We start from the raw sequence: 16277 nt of genomic DNA, 5'->3' as shown, positions 1-16277 counted from the left end.
CGAGGTCCTGGATGTACTGCATGAAGGCGTGGCTCGTGAACTGTCTGCCGTTGTCGGTGATGATCCTGTTTGGCACACCAGAATGGTATACTAGCCCCTTGAAGAATTTGACGGCCGATTGTACTGTCACCTTTCTCATTGTCTCCACCTCCGGCCACTTTGTGAACTTGTCGATTGCAATGTACAAGTACTCAAAGCCCCTGACAGCACGGGGAAAGGGGCCCAGTATGTCGAGCCCCCAGACCGAGAATGTTCAGGAGAGAGGGATTGTTTGGAGCACTTGAGCTGGTTGATGAAGCTTCTTCGAATGGAACTGACACGCTTCACCCTTGGTTACTAGTGCCGTTGCATCCTGGAGGGCGGTGGGCCAGAAGAAACCTTGCAGGAATGCTTTTCCGGCAAGGGCCCTTGACCCTATGTGGGAGCCACATATGCCTCCGTGTATCTCTGCCAACAACTCCAGTCCTTCCTCCCGGGGAATGCACTTCAATTTCACACCATTTGGTCTTTTTCTGTACAGTACATCATTGATGAACTAATACATAGCAGACCGACGGGCTACTTTCTCCGCTTCTTCCTACTCCTATGGTAGTTCCCCTGTTTGGAGGAATCAAACGGTATGTTGTGCCCATGCCAGAGCTTGAGGCTCGATGGCAAGGACTAAAGGCACTTCCTCGGCCATGGGAGCAGTTGTCTCTACAGCCAGGACTTGACGCCCCGCCGGAGTCGGTTGCCCGACGACTGGTTCGGTGCCCATGGCAACATCCTTGCCGACGGCTCCTGGGAGCTCGGCAGGAAAGTAATTGTCGGGGCCTGATTTCCTTTGCTTGTTCTGGTCTGTTGATGGTTCAACGGATGGTTGAGTCAGCCAAAGCACAAAAGTACCTAGTTCCACAAGTAGTTTGAAGGCAGTGCGCTTCGACAGGTAGTGGGCGATGTCGTTCTCCACTCGGGGAACATGCTCCGCCTATATACCATCAAAGCGCTCCTCCAGCTTCCTCACCTCATCCATGCAGGCCTCCATCAACGGGCTTTGATAATCTTTGTTGACTTGCCTGACAACAAGCTACGAATCACCCCTGACGATGAGCTTCTTGATCCTGAGGTCTGCCACGATCCTGAGACCGGCAAGCAACCCCTCGTATTCAGCAGTGTTGTTTGTGTACATCTCCCTGGGATTGTGCATTTGGATTACATACTTGAGATGCTCTCTAGTGGGTGCAACAAGAAGCACACCAGCACTGGCGCCATGCAGCGAGAAAGCCCCGTCAAAGTACATAATCCAATTGCGCCTTGCCGCCTTGCCGGGGAGGGCGGTCTCCTCGATCTCTTCGTCTGGCATCGAGGTCCACTTGGCAATGAACTCTGCCAAGACTCTTCTCTGGATTGTCGAAGTACTTTCAAACTTCAAACCAAAGCTCGACAGCTCCACAGCCCACTCCACAATCCTCCCGGTTGCATCTGGGTTATGCAATATCCATTGCAACGGGAGGCGGGTGACAACGGTGATCTCGTGTGCCTGGAAGTAATGATGCAGCTTCTTCGAGGCCATAAGGAGGCCAAAGAGCAATTTCTGCACACCGGAGTACCTTGACCTAGCCCCCTGCAAGAGGGAACTGACAAAGTAAACCGGGTGCTGCATCATTTTCTTCTTTGGCAGCGCTTCGTCTGGTTGCGTAGGCCCTGCCCCGCCAGTGTTGGACCCTGCCGGGGGCCTTGCCTCTTCGTCAACCTCCCTCAGCGCCACTAGTGCGGCACTGACCACTTGGTTCGTTGCCGCCAGGTACAACAGCAACGGTTCTTGGGGTTTGGGCACAACTAGTATCAGTGTAGAGGAGAGGTATTTCTTCAAATCCTGCAGCGCTGCTTCGGCCTCTGGGGTCCATTCCATTGGGCCCGCCTTTTTCAAGATTTTGAAAAAGAGAAGCGCATGCTCAGCAGACCTGGAGATGAATCTGCTCATGGCGGCAACACACCCAGTGAGCCGACGCACGTCCTTGATCCGCTTGGGTGCCCTAATCTGCTCAATGGCCTTGATCATGTCTGGATTTGCCTCGATACCATGCTGTCACACAAAGAACCCGAGAAGTTTGCAGGACGGAACGTCGAAGACATGCTTCTCAGGGGTCAACTTGAGGTTGATCTTGCGTAGATTCGCAAACGTCTCTTCCAGATCTTGTACAAGTGTCGCCATGTCTTTGGTTTTGACCACTATGTCATCCATATAAGCTTCCATATTTCTATGTAGCTGGGGCTCAAAACCAATCTGGACCGCACTTGCAAACATCGAGCCAGCACTCCTCAACCCGAAAGGCATCCATAAGAAGCAATATGTGCCACATGGGGTGATGAACGCTGTGTTCTCTTCGTCCTCTCTCGCCATGAAGATTTGGTGGTACCCTGAGTAGGCGTCAACGAATGATAGCAGATAACACCCGGCCGTGGAGTCAACAATCTGGTCAATGCATGGCAACGGGAAAGGGTCCTTGGGACAAGCCTTATTGATATCTGTGTAGTCAATACATAGCCTCCACTTCCCATTCGCCTTGCGCACTACTACCGGATTGGCCAACCACGTCGGATGGAGTACTCCTCTCACCAAGCCTGCCGCTTCCAACTTCCTGATCTCCTCCGTAATGAACTCCTGCCGTACAAAAGCTTGCTTCCTGGCCTTCTACTTGACGGGTCACGCATGGGGACAGACAGCAAGATGGTGCTCAATCACCTCCCTGGGAACGCCGGGGATGTCGGATGCTTGCCATGCAAACACGTCGACATTTGCCCGCAGGAAGGTCAAGAGCGCGCTTTCCTATTTGCTGTCCAGGGTGGAGCTTATGGTGAAAGCCCCTCCCGTGCCATCCTCCTCGATGGACACCCTCTTGGTCTCTGGTGGCGCAGCTCTGGATTTCTTGCTCTTGCCGGTGGAGCTCTCTGGCACGTCCTCGACGGGAGCACAACACTCCGAAGAGGTGCGCTTGCCAGAGTGGCTGCAAGAGGTCTTGTTGGTCTTCCTCCCTACCGGGGCTCCAGCGACAAGAACGAGTGCCTTGGCGGCAGTTGCTGTGACTGCTTCCCGGTAGAGTTGGTCGGCGCAGATCTGTGCATCCTTCTTGTCGGAGGGGACGGTGATGATGGTCATCGGCCCCGGCATCTTCAGCGTGTTGTAGGCGTAATGTGCCGCCGCCATAAACTTGGCTAGTGCCGAGCGGCCGAGAATCCCGTTGTAGGGCAAAGGGATCTCGGCTACATCGAAAACAATCCTCTCCGTCCTGTAGTTTAACTCGCCTCCAAACGTCACGGGAAGTGTGACCTTACCCTTCGGCTAGCTCCTCACCGGGTTGACCCCTTGAAATGTGCCCGTCTCGTCGAGGTCTCCATCAGGAATCTGCATCCTTTTGATCACAACGGGCGAGATCAAGTTCAGACCGGCCCTGCCTTCAACTAACATCTTCATCACCTTGAGGTTGCGTATTGTTGGTGAGACCAACAACGGAATACACCCGACCACAGTCGTGCGGTCAGGGTGGTCCTCGGCGTCGAAAATGATAGGCGTGCTGGACCATTTCAGTGGCCTCTGAGCATCGAGGGATGGTTCCGTTGCTGTAATCTCACGCGCCCACTGCTTGAGTTGGCGGTGAGAAGTGTGCAACGAGGCACCACTGTCGACGCACATGGCCTCCGTAGCCTTCTGGAACTCATGCTCGCTGGACTCGTCATCTTCGTCATAATCATCATCTTCTTGCTTCTTGTCTCGGCCCCGAGCGGGCCTCTCTTGCTGATTATCCTTTCCGCGACGGCCTCCTTGGCCGCCACGCTTCTTGCCAGACCCCTCGACACCATCCTGGCCCTTCTCCTTGTCCCGCCTCTCATACTCGTCTTTTTGCGTCTCAACAAGCAGCTCGACTTGTCGGCAGTTCTGGAGATCATGGCCCTTGGTGCGGTGGATCTTGCAATATTGCTTGTCAGAGCCCTCTGGCTTGTCGGCGTGCCCGAAAACTTCCTTGCCGGGGTCATCTGCCTTGGCCTTCTTGGCAGCACCGGTGTCCTCAGATCCCTCGATGGCAAGCACGTTCTTGCCCTTGCGCTTCTTGTTGCGGCGCCGGCCCTTTTTCGTCGGGGTGGCCGCGTCTTCGTCTGTGGAGTCAGTTTCCGCGCTGGCGTCTTCACCGGGGTACTTCCTCCCCTCTTCCGCTCGAGCGCACCTATCGTCCGGAACATAAAGTTCGGCCACATCCTTGACCTTGTTCATCGCCAGCTCTTCACGCATCTTGCGGTTGCGCACATTCTGATGGAATGCGCTGATCACGGCAGCGGGATGCACATCTAGGATGATGTATTGCACCCGGTTGAACCTCTGTACGTACTTGCGCAGGGTTTCACCTTCCTTCTGGGGGATGATATGAAAATCGCTTGCGTATCCATGAGCTTGGTGGCCTCCGGTAAAGGCGCCAACGAACTCATGGCACAAGTCCGACCAAGAAGAAATGGAATCCACCGGCAAGTGCATCAGCCATGACATGATATTGTGTTTGAGTGCCAGCGGGAAGTAATTGGCAAGCACCTTGTCGTCACGGGCTCCAGCAGCTTGCATCGCGATGGTGTAGATACTGAGGAACTCTGACGGGTGGGTTTTGCCATTGTACTTCTCGCCAACATCTGGGTTGAACATGCGGTGGGAGGGCCACTGGAACTGCCACAGCTCACGGGTAAAGGCCGGGCAAATCACCTCGTAGGGTAGGTCGCTAGAGCCCCCCCGGTGCTGGGTGGTCCATAGTGGGCCCCGCCCGCCTGTCTGACTGGTGGCGTGCATCGCGCCGGCGTTCGATGGTGGTTCGAGCGTCTTCACGGGCTCGCTCCCGAAGGACTTGGCGCTGATCGCGGTGGGTCCGTGATACGTCTCCAACATATCTATAATTTCCTATTGGTCCGTGTTATTATATTATCCGTTTTGGATGTTAATGGGCTTTATTTTACACTTCTATATTATTTTTGGGACTAACCTATTAACCAGAGGCTCAGTCCAAATTGTTGTTTTTTTTGCCTATTTTATTGTTTCGCAGAAAAGGAATATCAGACGGAGTCCAAACGGAATGAAACCTTCGGGAGCGTTATTTTTGGAACAAACGTGATCCATGGGACTTGGAGTGGATGTCAAGAAATAATCTAGGAGGCCACGAGGCAGGGGGCGCGCCTACCCCCTGGGCGCGCCCTCCACCCTCGTGGGCCCCTCGTTGCTCCACCGACCTACTTCTTCCTCCTAATATATCCATATACCCCAAGAACATCCAGGAGCACCACGAAACCCTATTTCCACCGCCGCAACCTTGTGTACCCAAGAGATCCCATCTTTGGGCCTTTTCCGGAGCTCCGCCGAAGGGGGCATTGATCACGGAGGGCCACTACATCAACTCCATGGCCCCTCCGGTGATGTGTGAGTAGTTTACTTCAGACCTTCGGGTCCATAGCTAGTAGCTAGATGGCTTCTTCTCTCTCTTTGGATCTCAATACAAAGTTCTCCTCGATTCTCTTGGAGATCTATTCGATGTAATCTTCTTTTGCGGTGTGTTTGTCGAGATCCAATGAATTGTGGGTTTATGATCAAGTTTATCTATGAACAATATTTGAATCTCCTCTGAATTCTTTTATGTATGATTGGTTTATCTTTGCAAGTCTCTCTGAATTATCAGTTTGGTTTGGCCTACTAGACTGATCTTTCTTGCAATGGGACAAGTTCTTAGCTTTGGGTTCAATCTTGCGGTGCTCGATCCCATTGACAGAAAGGGAAACGACACGTATTGTATTGTTGCCATCAAGGATAAAAGGATGGGGTTTACATCATATTGCATGAGTTTATCCCTCTACATCATGTCATCTTGCTTAAGGCGTTACTCTGTTCTTATGAACTTAATACTCTAGATGCATGCTGGATAGCGGTCGATGTGTGGAATAATAGTAGTAGATGCAGAATCGTTTCGGTCTACTTGTCTCGGACGTGATGCCTATATACATGATCATACCTAGATATTCTCATAATTATTCTCTTTTCTATCAATTGCTCGACAGTAATTTGTCACCCACCGTAATACTTATGCTATCTTGAGAGAAGCCACTAGTGAAACCTATGGCCCCCAGGTCTATTCTCCATCATACAAGTTTCCAATCTATTTTATTTTGCAAACTTTACTTTCAATATATATCATAAAAATACCAAAAATATTTATCTTATTATTATCTCTATCAGATCTCACTCTTGCAAGTGGCCGTGAAGGGATTGACAACCCCTTTATCGCATTGGTTGCGAGGTTCTTATTTGTTTGTGTAGGTACGACGTGACTCGCGTGTGGTCTCCTACTGGATTGATACCTTGGTTCTCCAAAACTGACGGAAATACTTACGCTGCTTTACTGCATTACCCTTTCCTCTTCAAGGGAAAACCACACAGTGCTCAAGAGGTAGCAAGAAGGATTTCTGGCACCGTTGCCGGGGAGATCTACGCCAAGTCAAGACATACCAAGTACCCATTACAACTCTTATCCTTCGCATTACATTATTTTCCATTTGCCTCTCGTTTTCCTCTCCCCCACTTCACCCTTGCCGTTTTATTCGCCCTCTTTTTTCGTTCCCCTTCCCCTTCTCTTTTTCAATTTTCCTCTTTTGTTTCTTCGCTTGGTTGCTTGTGTGTTGGATTGCTTGCTTGTCGGCTGTCGCGATGGCTCAAGATAATACTAAATTGTGTGTCTTTGCCAATACCAACAATAATGATTTTATTAGCACTCTGATTGCTCCTCTTACCGATGTTGAATCTTGTGAAATTGCTACTGCTTTACTGAATCTTGTCATGAAAGATTGTTTTCTGGCCTTCCTAGTGAAGATGCCGCTACCCATCTAAACAACTTTGTCAATTTGTGTGATATGCAAAAGAAGAAAGATGTGGATAATGATATTGTTAAACTTAAGCTATTTCCGTTTTCGCTTAGAGATCGTGATAAAGCTTGGTTTTCGTCTTTGCCTAAAAATAGTATTGATTCATGGAATAAGTGCAAGGATGCTTTTATCTCTAAGTATTTTCCTCTCGCTAAGATCATCTCTCTTAGAAACGATATTATGAATTTCAAGCAACTTGATCATGAGCATGTTGCACAATCTTAGGAGAGGATGAAATTAATGATACGTAATTTCCCTACACATGGTTTGAATTTATGGATGATTATACAAAAAAATTATGTCGGATTGAATTTTGCTTCGAGAAATCTTTTAGATTCGGCTGCGGGGGGCACTTTTATGGAAATCACTTTAGGAGAAGCTACCAAACTCCTAGATAATATTATGGTTAATTATTCTCAATGCCACACTGAAAGATCAACTAGTAAAAAGGTTCATGCGATTGATGAGATTAATGTTTTGAGTGGAAAGATGGATGAACTTATGAAATTGTTTGCTAAAAAGAGTGCTCCTACTGATCCTAATGATATGCCATTCTCTACTTTGATTGAGAATAATAATGAATCTATGGATGTGAATTTTGTTGGTAGGAACAATTTTGGTAACAAGCGTATAGAGGTAATTTTAATTCTAGGTCGTTTCCTAGTAATTCCTCTAATAATTATGGTAATTCCTACAACAATTCTTATGGAAATTATAATAAGATTCCCTCTGATTTTGAATATAATATTAAAGAATTTATTACTTTGCAAAAGAGTTTCAATGCTTTGATTGAAGAAAAATCTCTTAAGATTGATGAGTTGGCTAGGAACATGGATATAATTACTCTTGATGTTGATTCTCATAAACATAGATCTATTCCACCTAAGCATGATATCAATGAATCTCTCAAAGTCATGAGAATTTCCATTGGTGAGTGCAAAGAAAGAACCGCTAGGATGCATGCTAAAAAAGATTGCTTCATAAAAGCGTATTCTTGTACTTTTCATGATAATAAGGATGAAGATCTAAAAGTGATTGATGTGTCCCTAATTAAATCTTTGTTTTGCAATATGAACCTTGATAATGATGGGACTGGAGATGAGTCAACGTTAGTTAGAAGGCGTCCCAAAAATTCGGAGTTTTTAGCTCTTGATGCTAAAATTGTTAAAAGTGGGATTGAAGAGGTCAAAACTTTAAATAGCAACGAACCCACTATCTTGGATTTCAAGGAATTTAATTATGATAATTTCTCTTTGATAGATTTTATTTCCTTGTTGCAATCCATGCTAAATTCTCCTCATGCTTATAGTCAAAATAAAGCTTTTACTAAACATATCGTTGATGCTTTGATGCAATCTTATGAAGAAAAACTTGAGTTGGAAGTTTCTATCCCTACAAAACTTTATGATGAGTGGAAACCTACAATTAAAATAAAAATTAAAGATCATGAATGCTATGCTTTGTGTGATTTGGGTGCTAGTGTTTCCATGATCCCAAAAACTTTGTTTGATTTGCTAGGTTTCCGTGAACTTGATGATTGTTCTTTAAACTTGCACCTTGCGGATTCCACTATTAAGAAACATATGGGAAATATTAATGATGTTCTTATTGTTGAAAATAGGAATTATGTAGATTTCATTGTTCTTGATATAGATTGCAATCCTTCATGTCCTATTATTCTTGGTAGACCTTTCCTTAGAATGATTGGTGCAATTATTGATATGAAGGAAGGGAATATTAAATTCCAATTTCCGTTAAGTAAAGGCATGGAACACTTACCTAGAAAGAAAATTAAATTACCATATGAATCTATTATGAGAGCCACTTATGGATTGCCTACCAAAGATGACAATACCTAGATCTATCCTTGCTTTTATGCCTAGCTAGGGGCGTTAAACGATAGCGCTTGTTGGGAGGCAACCAAATTTTATTTTTATTCCTTGCTTTTTGCTCCTGTTTAGTAATAAATAATTTATCTAGCCTCTATTTTTGTTGTGTTTTTTTGTTTAATTAGTGTTTGTGCCAAGTAGAACCGTTGGGAAGACTTGGGGAAAGTCTTTTTGATCTTGCTATAAAAACAGAAACTTTAGCGCTCACGATAATTGCTGCCATTTTTTATTGGAGAGTGATATTTAGTTAGAAATTTTTTAAGACGATTAATAGATAAATTCCTCATGTCGAGCAATTTAGTTTAGAATTTTTGGGGTTCCAGAAGTTTGCGTTAGTTACAGATTACTACAGACTGTTCTGTTTTTTGACAGATTCTTTTTTTCGTGTGTTGTTTGCTTATTTTGATGAATCTATGGCTAGTAAAAGAGTTTATAAACCATAGAGAAGTTGGAATACAGTAGGTTTAATACCAATATAAATAAAGAATGAGTTCATTACAGTACCTTGAAGTGGTGTTTTCTTTTCTTTCGCTAACTGAGCTCACGAAGATTTTCTTTTAAGTTGTGTTGTGAAGTTTTCAAGTTTTGGGTAAAGATTTGATGGATTATGGAACAAGGAGTGGCAAGAGCCTAAGCTTGGGGATGCCCAAGGAACCCCAAGGTAAATCCAAGGACACAAAAAAGCCTAAGCTTGGGGATGCCCCAGAAGGCATCCCCTCTTTTGTCTTCGTTCATCGGTAACTTTACTTGGAGCTTTATTTTTATTCACCACATGATATGTGTTTTGCTTGGAGCATCTTGTATGATTTGAGTCTTTGCTTTTTATTTTTCCACAATCATCTTTTCTGTACACACCTTTTGAGAGAGACACACATGAATCAGGATTTATTAGAATACTCTATGTGCTTCACTTATATCTTTTGAGCTATATAGTTTTTGCTCTAGTGCTTCACTTATATCTTTTAGAGCACAGTGGTGGTTTTATTTTATAGAAATAATTGATATCTCATGCTTCACTTATATTATTTTGAGAGTCCTTTAGAACAACATGGAAATTTGCTTTTAGGCATAATAAAAACTTTCATATAAGTGCATTGAATACAAAGAGAAGTTTGATACTTGATGATTGTTTTGAGATATGGAGATGGTGATATTAGAGTCATGCTAGTTGAGTAGTTGTGAATTTGAGAAATACTTGTGTTGAAGTTTGTGATTCCCGTAGCATGCACGTATGGTGAACCGTTATGTGATGAAGTCAGAGCATGATTTATTTATTGATTGCCTTCCTTATGAGTGGCGGTCGGGGATGATCGATGGTCTTTTCCTACCAATCTATCCCCCTAGGAGCATGCGCGTAGTACTTTGTTTCGATAAATAATAGATTTTTGCAATAAGTATGTGAGTTCTTTATGACTAATGTTGAGTCCATGGATTATATGCACTCTCACCCTTCCACCATTGCTAGCCTGTCTAGTACCGCGCAACTTTCGCCAGTACCATAAACCCACCATATACCTTCCTCAAAACAGCCACCATACTTACCTATTATGGCATTTCCATAGCCATTCCGAGATATATTGCCATCCAATTTTCCACCTTCCGTTTGTTATGACACGCTTCATCATTGTCATACTGCCATGCATGATCATGTAGTTGACATCGTATTTGTGGCAAAGCCACCGTTCATATTTTTACATACATGTCACTCTTGATTAATTGCATATCCCGGTACACCACCGGAGGCATTCACATAGAGTCATATTTTGTTCTAAGCATTGAGTTGTAATTCTTGAGTTGTAAGTAAAAAGAAGTGTGATGATCATCATTATTAGAGCATTGTCCCAGTGAGGAAAGGATGATGGAGACTATGATTCCCCCACAAGTCGGGATGCGACTCCGGGTGAAAAAAAGAGAGAAAAGAGGCCAAAAAAAATAAGAAGGCCCAAATAAAAAATTGAGAGAAAAAGAGAGAAGGGGCAATGTTACTATCCTTTTTCCACACTTGTGCTTCAAAGTAGCACCATGATCTTCATGATAGAGAGTCTCCTATGTTGTCACTTTCATAAACTAGTGGGAATTTTACATTATAGAACTTGGCTTGTATATTCCAATGATAGGCTTCCTTAAATTGCCCTAGGTCTTCGTGAGCAAGCAAGTTGGATAAACACCCACTTAGTTTCTTTTGTTGAGCTTTCATACACTTATAGCTGTAGTGCATCCGTTGCATGGCAATCACTACTCACTCACATTGATATCTATTGATGGGTATCTCCATAGCCCATTGATACGCCTAGTTGATGTGAGACTATCTTCTCCTTTTTGTCTTCTCCACAACCACCATTCTATTCCACATAGTGTTATCTCCATGGCTCACGCTCATATATTGCGTGAAGATTGAAAAAGTTTGAGAACATCAAAGGTATGAAACAATTGTTTGGCTTGTCATTGGGTTTGTGCATGATTTAATATTTTGTGTGGTGAAGATAGAGCATAGCCAGACTATATGATTTTGTAGGGATAACTTTCTTTGGCCATGTTATTTTGAGAAGACATAATTGCTTAGTTAGTATGCTTGAAGTATTATTATTTCTATGTCAATATTAAAATTTTATCTTGAATCTTTCGGATCTGAACATTCATGCCACAATAAAGAAAAATTACATTGAGAAATATGTGAGGAAGCATTCCACATCAAAAATTCTGTTTTCATTATTTACCTACTCGAGGATGAGCAGGAATTAAGCTTGGGGATGCTTGATACGTCTCCAATGTATCTATAATTTTTTATTGTTCAATGCTATTATATTATCTGTTTTGGATGTTAATGGGCTTTATTTTACACTTTTATATTATTTTTGGGACTAACCTATTAACCGGAGGCCCAGCCCAAATTGTTGTTTTTTGCCTATTTTAGTGTTTCGCAGAAAAGGAATATCAGACGGAGTCCAAACAGAATGAAACCTTCGGGAGCGTTATTTTTGGAACAAACGTGATCCATGGGACTTGGAGTGGACGTCAAGAAACAATCAAGGGGGCCACGAGGCAAGGGGCCTATCCCCCTGGGCACGCCCTCCACCCTCGTGGGCCCCTCGTTGCTCCACCGACCTACTTATTCCTCCTATATATATCCATATACCCCGAGAACATCCAGGAGCACCACGAAACCTTATTTCTGCCGCCACAACCTTCTGTACCCAGGAGATCCCTTAGGGCCTTTTCTGGAGCTCCGCTGGAGGGGGCATTGATCACGGAGGGCCTCTACATCAACTTCATGGCCCCTCCGATGACGCGTGAGTAGTTTACTTCAGACCTTCGGGTCCATAGCTAGTAACTAGATGGCTTCTTCTCTATCTTTGGATCTCAATACAAAGTTCTCCTCGATTCTCTTGGAGATCTATTCGATGTAATCTTGTTTTGCGCTGTGTTTGTCGAGATCCGATGAATTGTGGGTTTATGATCAAGTTTATCTATGAACAAGATTTGAATCTCCTCTGAATTCTTTTATGTATGATTGGTTTATCTTTCCAAGTCTCTTCGAATTATTAGTTTGGTTTGGCCTACTAGATTGATCTTTCTTGCAATGGGAGAAGTGCTTAGCTTTGGGTTCAATCTTGCGATGCTTGATCCCAGTGACAGAAAGGGAAACGATACATATTGTATTGTTTCCATCGAGGATAAAAAGATGGGGTTTACATCATATTACATGAGTTTATCCCTCTACATCATGTCATCTTGCTTAAGGCGTTGCTCTGTTCTTATGAACTTTATACTCTAGATGCATGCTGGATAGCGGTCGATGTGTGGAGTAATAGTAGTAGATGCAGAATCGTTTCGGTCTACTTGTCTCGGACATGATGCCTATATACATGATCATACCTAGATATTCTCATAATTATTCTCTTTTCTATCAATTGGTCGACAGTAATTTGTCACCCACCGTAATACTTATGCTATCTTGAGAGAAGCCACTAGTGAAACCTATGGCCCCCGGGTCTATTCTCCATCGTACAAGTTTCCAATCTATTATATTTTGCAATCTTTACTTTCAATATATATCATAAAAATACCAAAAATATTTATCTTATTATTATTATCTCTATCAGATCTCACTCTTGCAAGTGGCCGTGAAGGGATTGACAACCCCTTTATTGTGTTGGTTGTGAGGTTCTTATTTGTTTGTGTAGGTACAAGGTGACTCGTGCGTGGTCTCCTACTGGATTGATACCTTGGTTCTCAAAAACTGAGGGAAATACTTATGCTACTTTACTGCATTACCCTTTCCTATTCAAGGGAAAACCAACGCAGTGCTCAAGAGGTAGCAGTGCGTGGGTTGGACGACGCTACGGAAATGTTATCACAAGCGCCGTCATGACGGATCGACACCCGCGGTGGCTGGCGTGGAGGAGGAGAGTGCACCGTGGCTGTAGCGCCCCTGATCCTTCCACCACTGGCATGCGGCGGCTCGATAGAGCGCTGGCCAAAGGGCCCCACCGGTCGTGGCTCATCTTTGTTGGCAACGTGCATGGATGGTGGCTCGATAGAGCGCCGACGAGGCTTCGGATGGTGGCTCTCCACTCATTGAGTTTCTCCGCAGCCGGAAGAAAGTCGAGGAGGAACTGCACGCGTGCCAAAGCTTCCACTGGCGTGGGTGGTGGCGAAAGCTGCATGGACTGTGATGCGCTCCGACTTCTAACCACGTTAGAAGGAGCTCTATCACGGCCCGGCAGCTGTACGCCGTTTTCGCCAGCACTTCAGCGCGCGTGCTGGGCTTCTACGTCCCGCGAATGATGCACAGGACTCTTGCCACGATGGTGCCCAGGGTCGCCAGCGTGGTGACGCTGCTCGTCGCGCTCAACCTAGGAAGAGCGCGTCGGGGGCGTCGGCGTAGGCGCCTCGGAAGTCGCTGCGCCGCCCGTGGGTGGCACGATGCCCCCCTGGAGGGCCCTGCGCCGCCTACGGGGGGCCTGGCTCCGTCTTTGGATTTGGTGGCGTGTGGGCCGTCGTCTCGCGCACGAACGATGCCGCTCGCCAGGCTTTGGGTGCCAAAGCGATGCGGGTGTTCGTGAGCCGCGCCTCGGCTTCCGTCCGCGACCGCCCCACCACTCGCCCGCACTGGTACGGGCCGTTCGGCCCTCGACGAGCCGATCGCCGTGATCGTCTTCTTCTTGGGAGCCATGGCGATGAAGAACTGCTAAACTAACTGCTAGACTGGATTCACACAACTGCGCACCCCCTACCTGGCGCGCCAGAGATGTCGGTGGGAAACGACACCTATGGGGTCACTGGGATCCCTTCTACCGTTGGCGGGCGCGGGGTTGTGCAAAGAGCAGGTCTGGTGGTCAACACACAAATCGTTTACCCAGGTTCGGGCCACGGAGACACGTAAAACCCTAGTCCTACTTTGATGTGTATTTAGGTGTTCTTGTGTTTTTAACTAGCTGCAGTAGCTCTCTAGTCCAAAAGATCTGAATCCCCCTCCAATACGCCTCGGGCCTCCTTTTATAGACAAAAGGGGTTACCACAGTGGTACGCCAGAGGTGGAAAGGTGTACAGGGGCTGAGTCTATCCCATGGCATCTCCGGAAAAACGCATTTAATGCGCTGCCGACGTGCCCCTATTGCTTTATTGGGGACGGCAAAGAAGCTCGTCCCAGTTGTCGTCGCCTCACCTGGCTCCGACGCGCGTCCAAGCTGACGAGGCGTTCTAGCGCCACGTTGGCTGGCTGCTGGGCTGGTGCGGTTGTGGATCCTTCATGAAGATCTGCATGCCACCACGCAGGTGCTTGCTGAGTTGGTGTAGAGGCCGCGCGCTGCCACGCAGATGCCTGCCCAGCTGGTCGAGCTGGCAGCTGTATGGGAGCGGCGGTGGAGGCTTTGGTAGACGCGGGCCTGGCTGTGGCCCCGTGGGCGTCCGGCAAGGGTCTCACTGTGGCACCGCGGTCGTCCCCGACAAGGGTCTTGCCGGGGGTCTCGTGGATCTCCTTGGCAAGGATCTCGCCAAGGATCGTCGTCTTCTGGTTTCCATCTGATCTTGTGTGTCTATGATCTCTACAAAGATCTGCATGCCTCCACGGAGGTGCCTCCCGAGCCTTGGTTCCAGTATGGCGTGGGAACCCCTTGGGCCCAAGGGTGGCGCGCTCTACTGGCGTTAGGCAAGTTGCACCGGCAAAGATGTTGCCGAGGCAGCGGAAGCCACCCCAGCAAGAGTCTTGTCGGGGGGTCCACCTCGCCCTCTTCCTCTCTTTGTGTCTATGGTCTTGCCATTGCTTTGGTCGTCTTGTGCTCCGGCATCCCTCCTCTGCTCTGCTTAATGTGGCCGTGGGCGCGGCTCTGACTGCCCGTGCACAAGTAAAGGGGTGCAAAAGGAGAGCCCATACTTTTGTACACCAACAGCTGGTGTTCGGCTTGAGTTGCCGTTTTGTCCCGGCCACGTGGTGGTCGGTCAGCCATGTTACGAGCTGATGGTACATGCTCAAGTGCCTTGTCGTCGAATTGAGGTAGCAGTTTCGCTTTGGGTAACTTTTGGTTGGGCGCTCGAGTCCATATTCCTCGGCTGCCAGGACATTACTCCACCTGTCGTTGAGTAGGTCTTGATTAGCTTGAAGCTGCTGCTGCTTCTTTTTTAGCCTCCTTGCAGTGGCAATTAGCCGGCGCTTAAAGCGCTCCTGCTCGAGGGGTTCCTCAGGCACGATAAAGTTTTCGTTGCCGAGGCTCACCTCATCCTCGGAGAGTGGAAGATAATTACTGTCCTCCGAGTCTTCGTTTACGGCCTATTCATCAGGGCTAACCTGCCCATCTTCCCGATCGTCCTGTTCGGGGGTTGGCTTGACGGGGTCTTCTTGGTCTTCGGCGGCGTCCGGAGCATTGTTGTCTCTCGTGCCGGTATCACTGTCTTTTCCACGGCGTGATTTAGAGCGGCGCCGCTGACGTCGGCGCTTTGGCTGTATCTCAGGAGGTTTATCCTCGACTAGATCTTTATCATTATCGCCATTACCCTCTTTGGGTGTATCCACCATGTACACGTCATATGAAGAGGTAGCCGTCCAGCGTCCGGTAAATGGCGGATTTTGGGCCTTCTCTTCTCCGGCATCATCGTCCATACTGTCGATGTCTTCGGAGCCGTAATCGAGCATGTCAATTAAGTCTTCGGCAGCGTCTATGAAGTGGGAGGTGGGTGGGACGTAAAATTCCCCGCTCTCAGCCCCTAGTCCGGGCTGGGCATAGTTTGGACATTGCTCCCCTGTAATGATGAGGGATCACATCAAGTCCAGAGCCTCGCTGAAAGGCGAGGTTTGGCCAGGGAGAAGAGAGTCCATGGAGTACGGTGGGAAGGAGACTCCTTGGACTAGCTCACACGATGTTGACTCCATGGGCTCGGAGCTAGTGTCCGGAGAAGGGTCCGGCTTCATGATGGTTGCCAGCGACACTACTTCCTCCAACTCTCCCGTACTGGGCTTAGTGGCCG

At 47.0% G+C, this 16277-nt stretch overlaps 1 protein-coding gene across 1 annotated transcript; it reads right to left on the bottom strand.

Moving 5' to 3' along the window:
- Positions 1-1066: 1066 nt before the first annotated feature.
- Positions 1067-1552, bottom strand: LOC147978981 (uncharacterized). Its single transcript, XM_087514972.1, has one exon. The coding sequence runs from the start codon at positions 1550-1552 to the stop codon at positions 1067-1069; it is 486 nt and encodes a 161-aa protein (XP_087371098.1).
- Between the last annotated feature and the right edge of the window lie 14725 nt (positions 1553-16277).

The sequence above is a fragment of the Triticum urartu genome, chromosome 3A (assembly GCF_056163025.1).
Source record: "Triticum urartu cultivar PI428250 chromosome 3A, HENAU_Tu73, whole genome shotgun sequence".
Classification (NCBI taxonomy): Eukaryota; Viridiplantae; Streptophyta; class Magnoliopsida; order Poales; family Poaceae; genus Triticum; species Triticum urartu.
Note: the sequence above shows the minus strand (reverse complement) of the source record. Positions and strands in the feature narration are given on the sequence as shown.

Coding starts and splice junctions, on each gene's coding strand:
- LOC147978981 (XM_087514972.1), bottom strand. CDS start 1,552: ATGGCCTCGAAGAAGCTGCATCATTACTTCCAGGCACACGAGATCACC.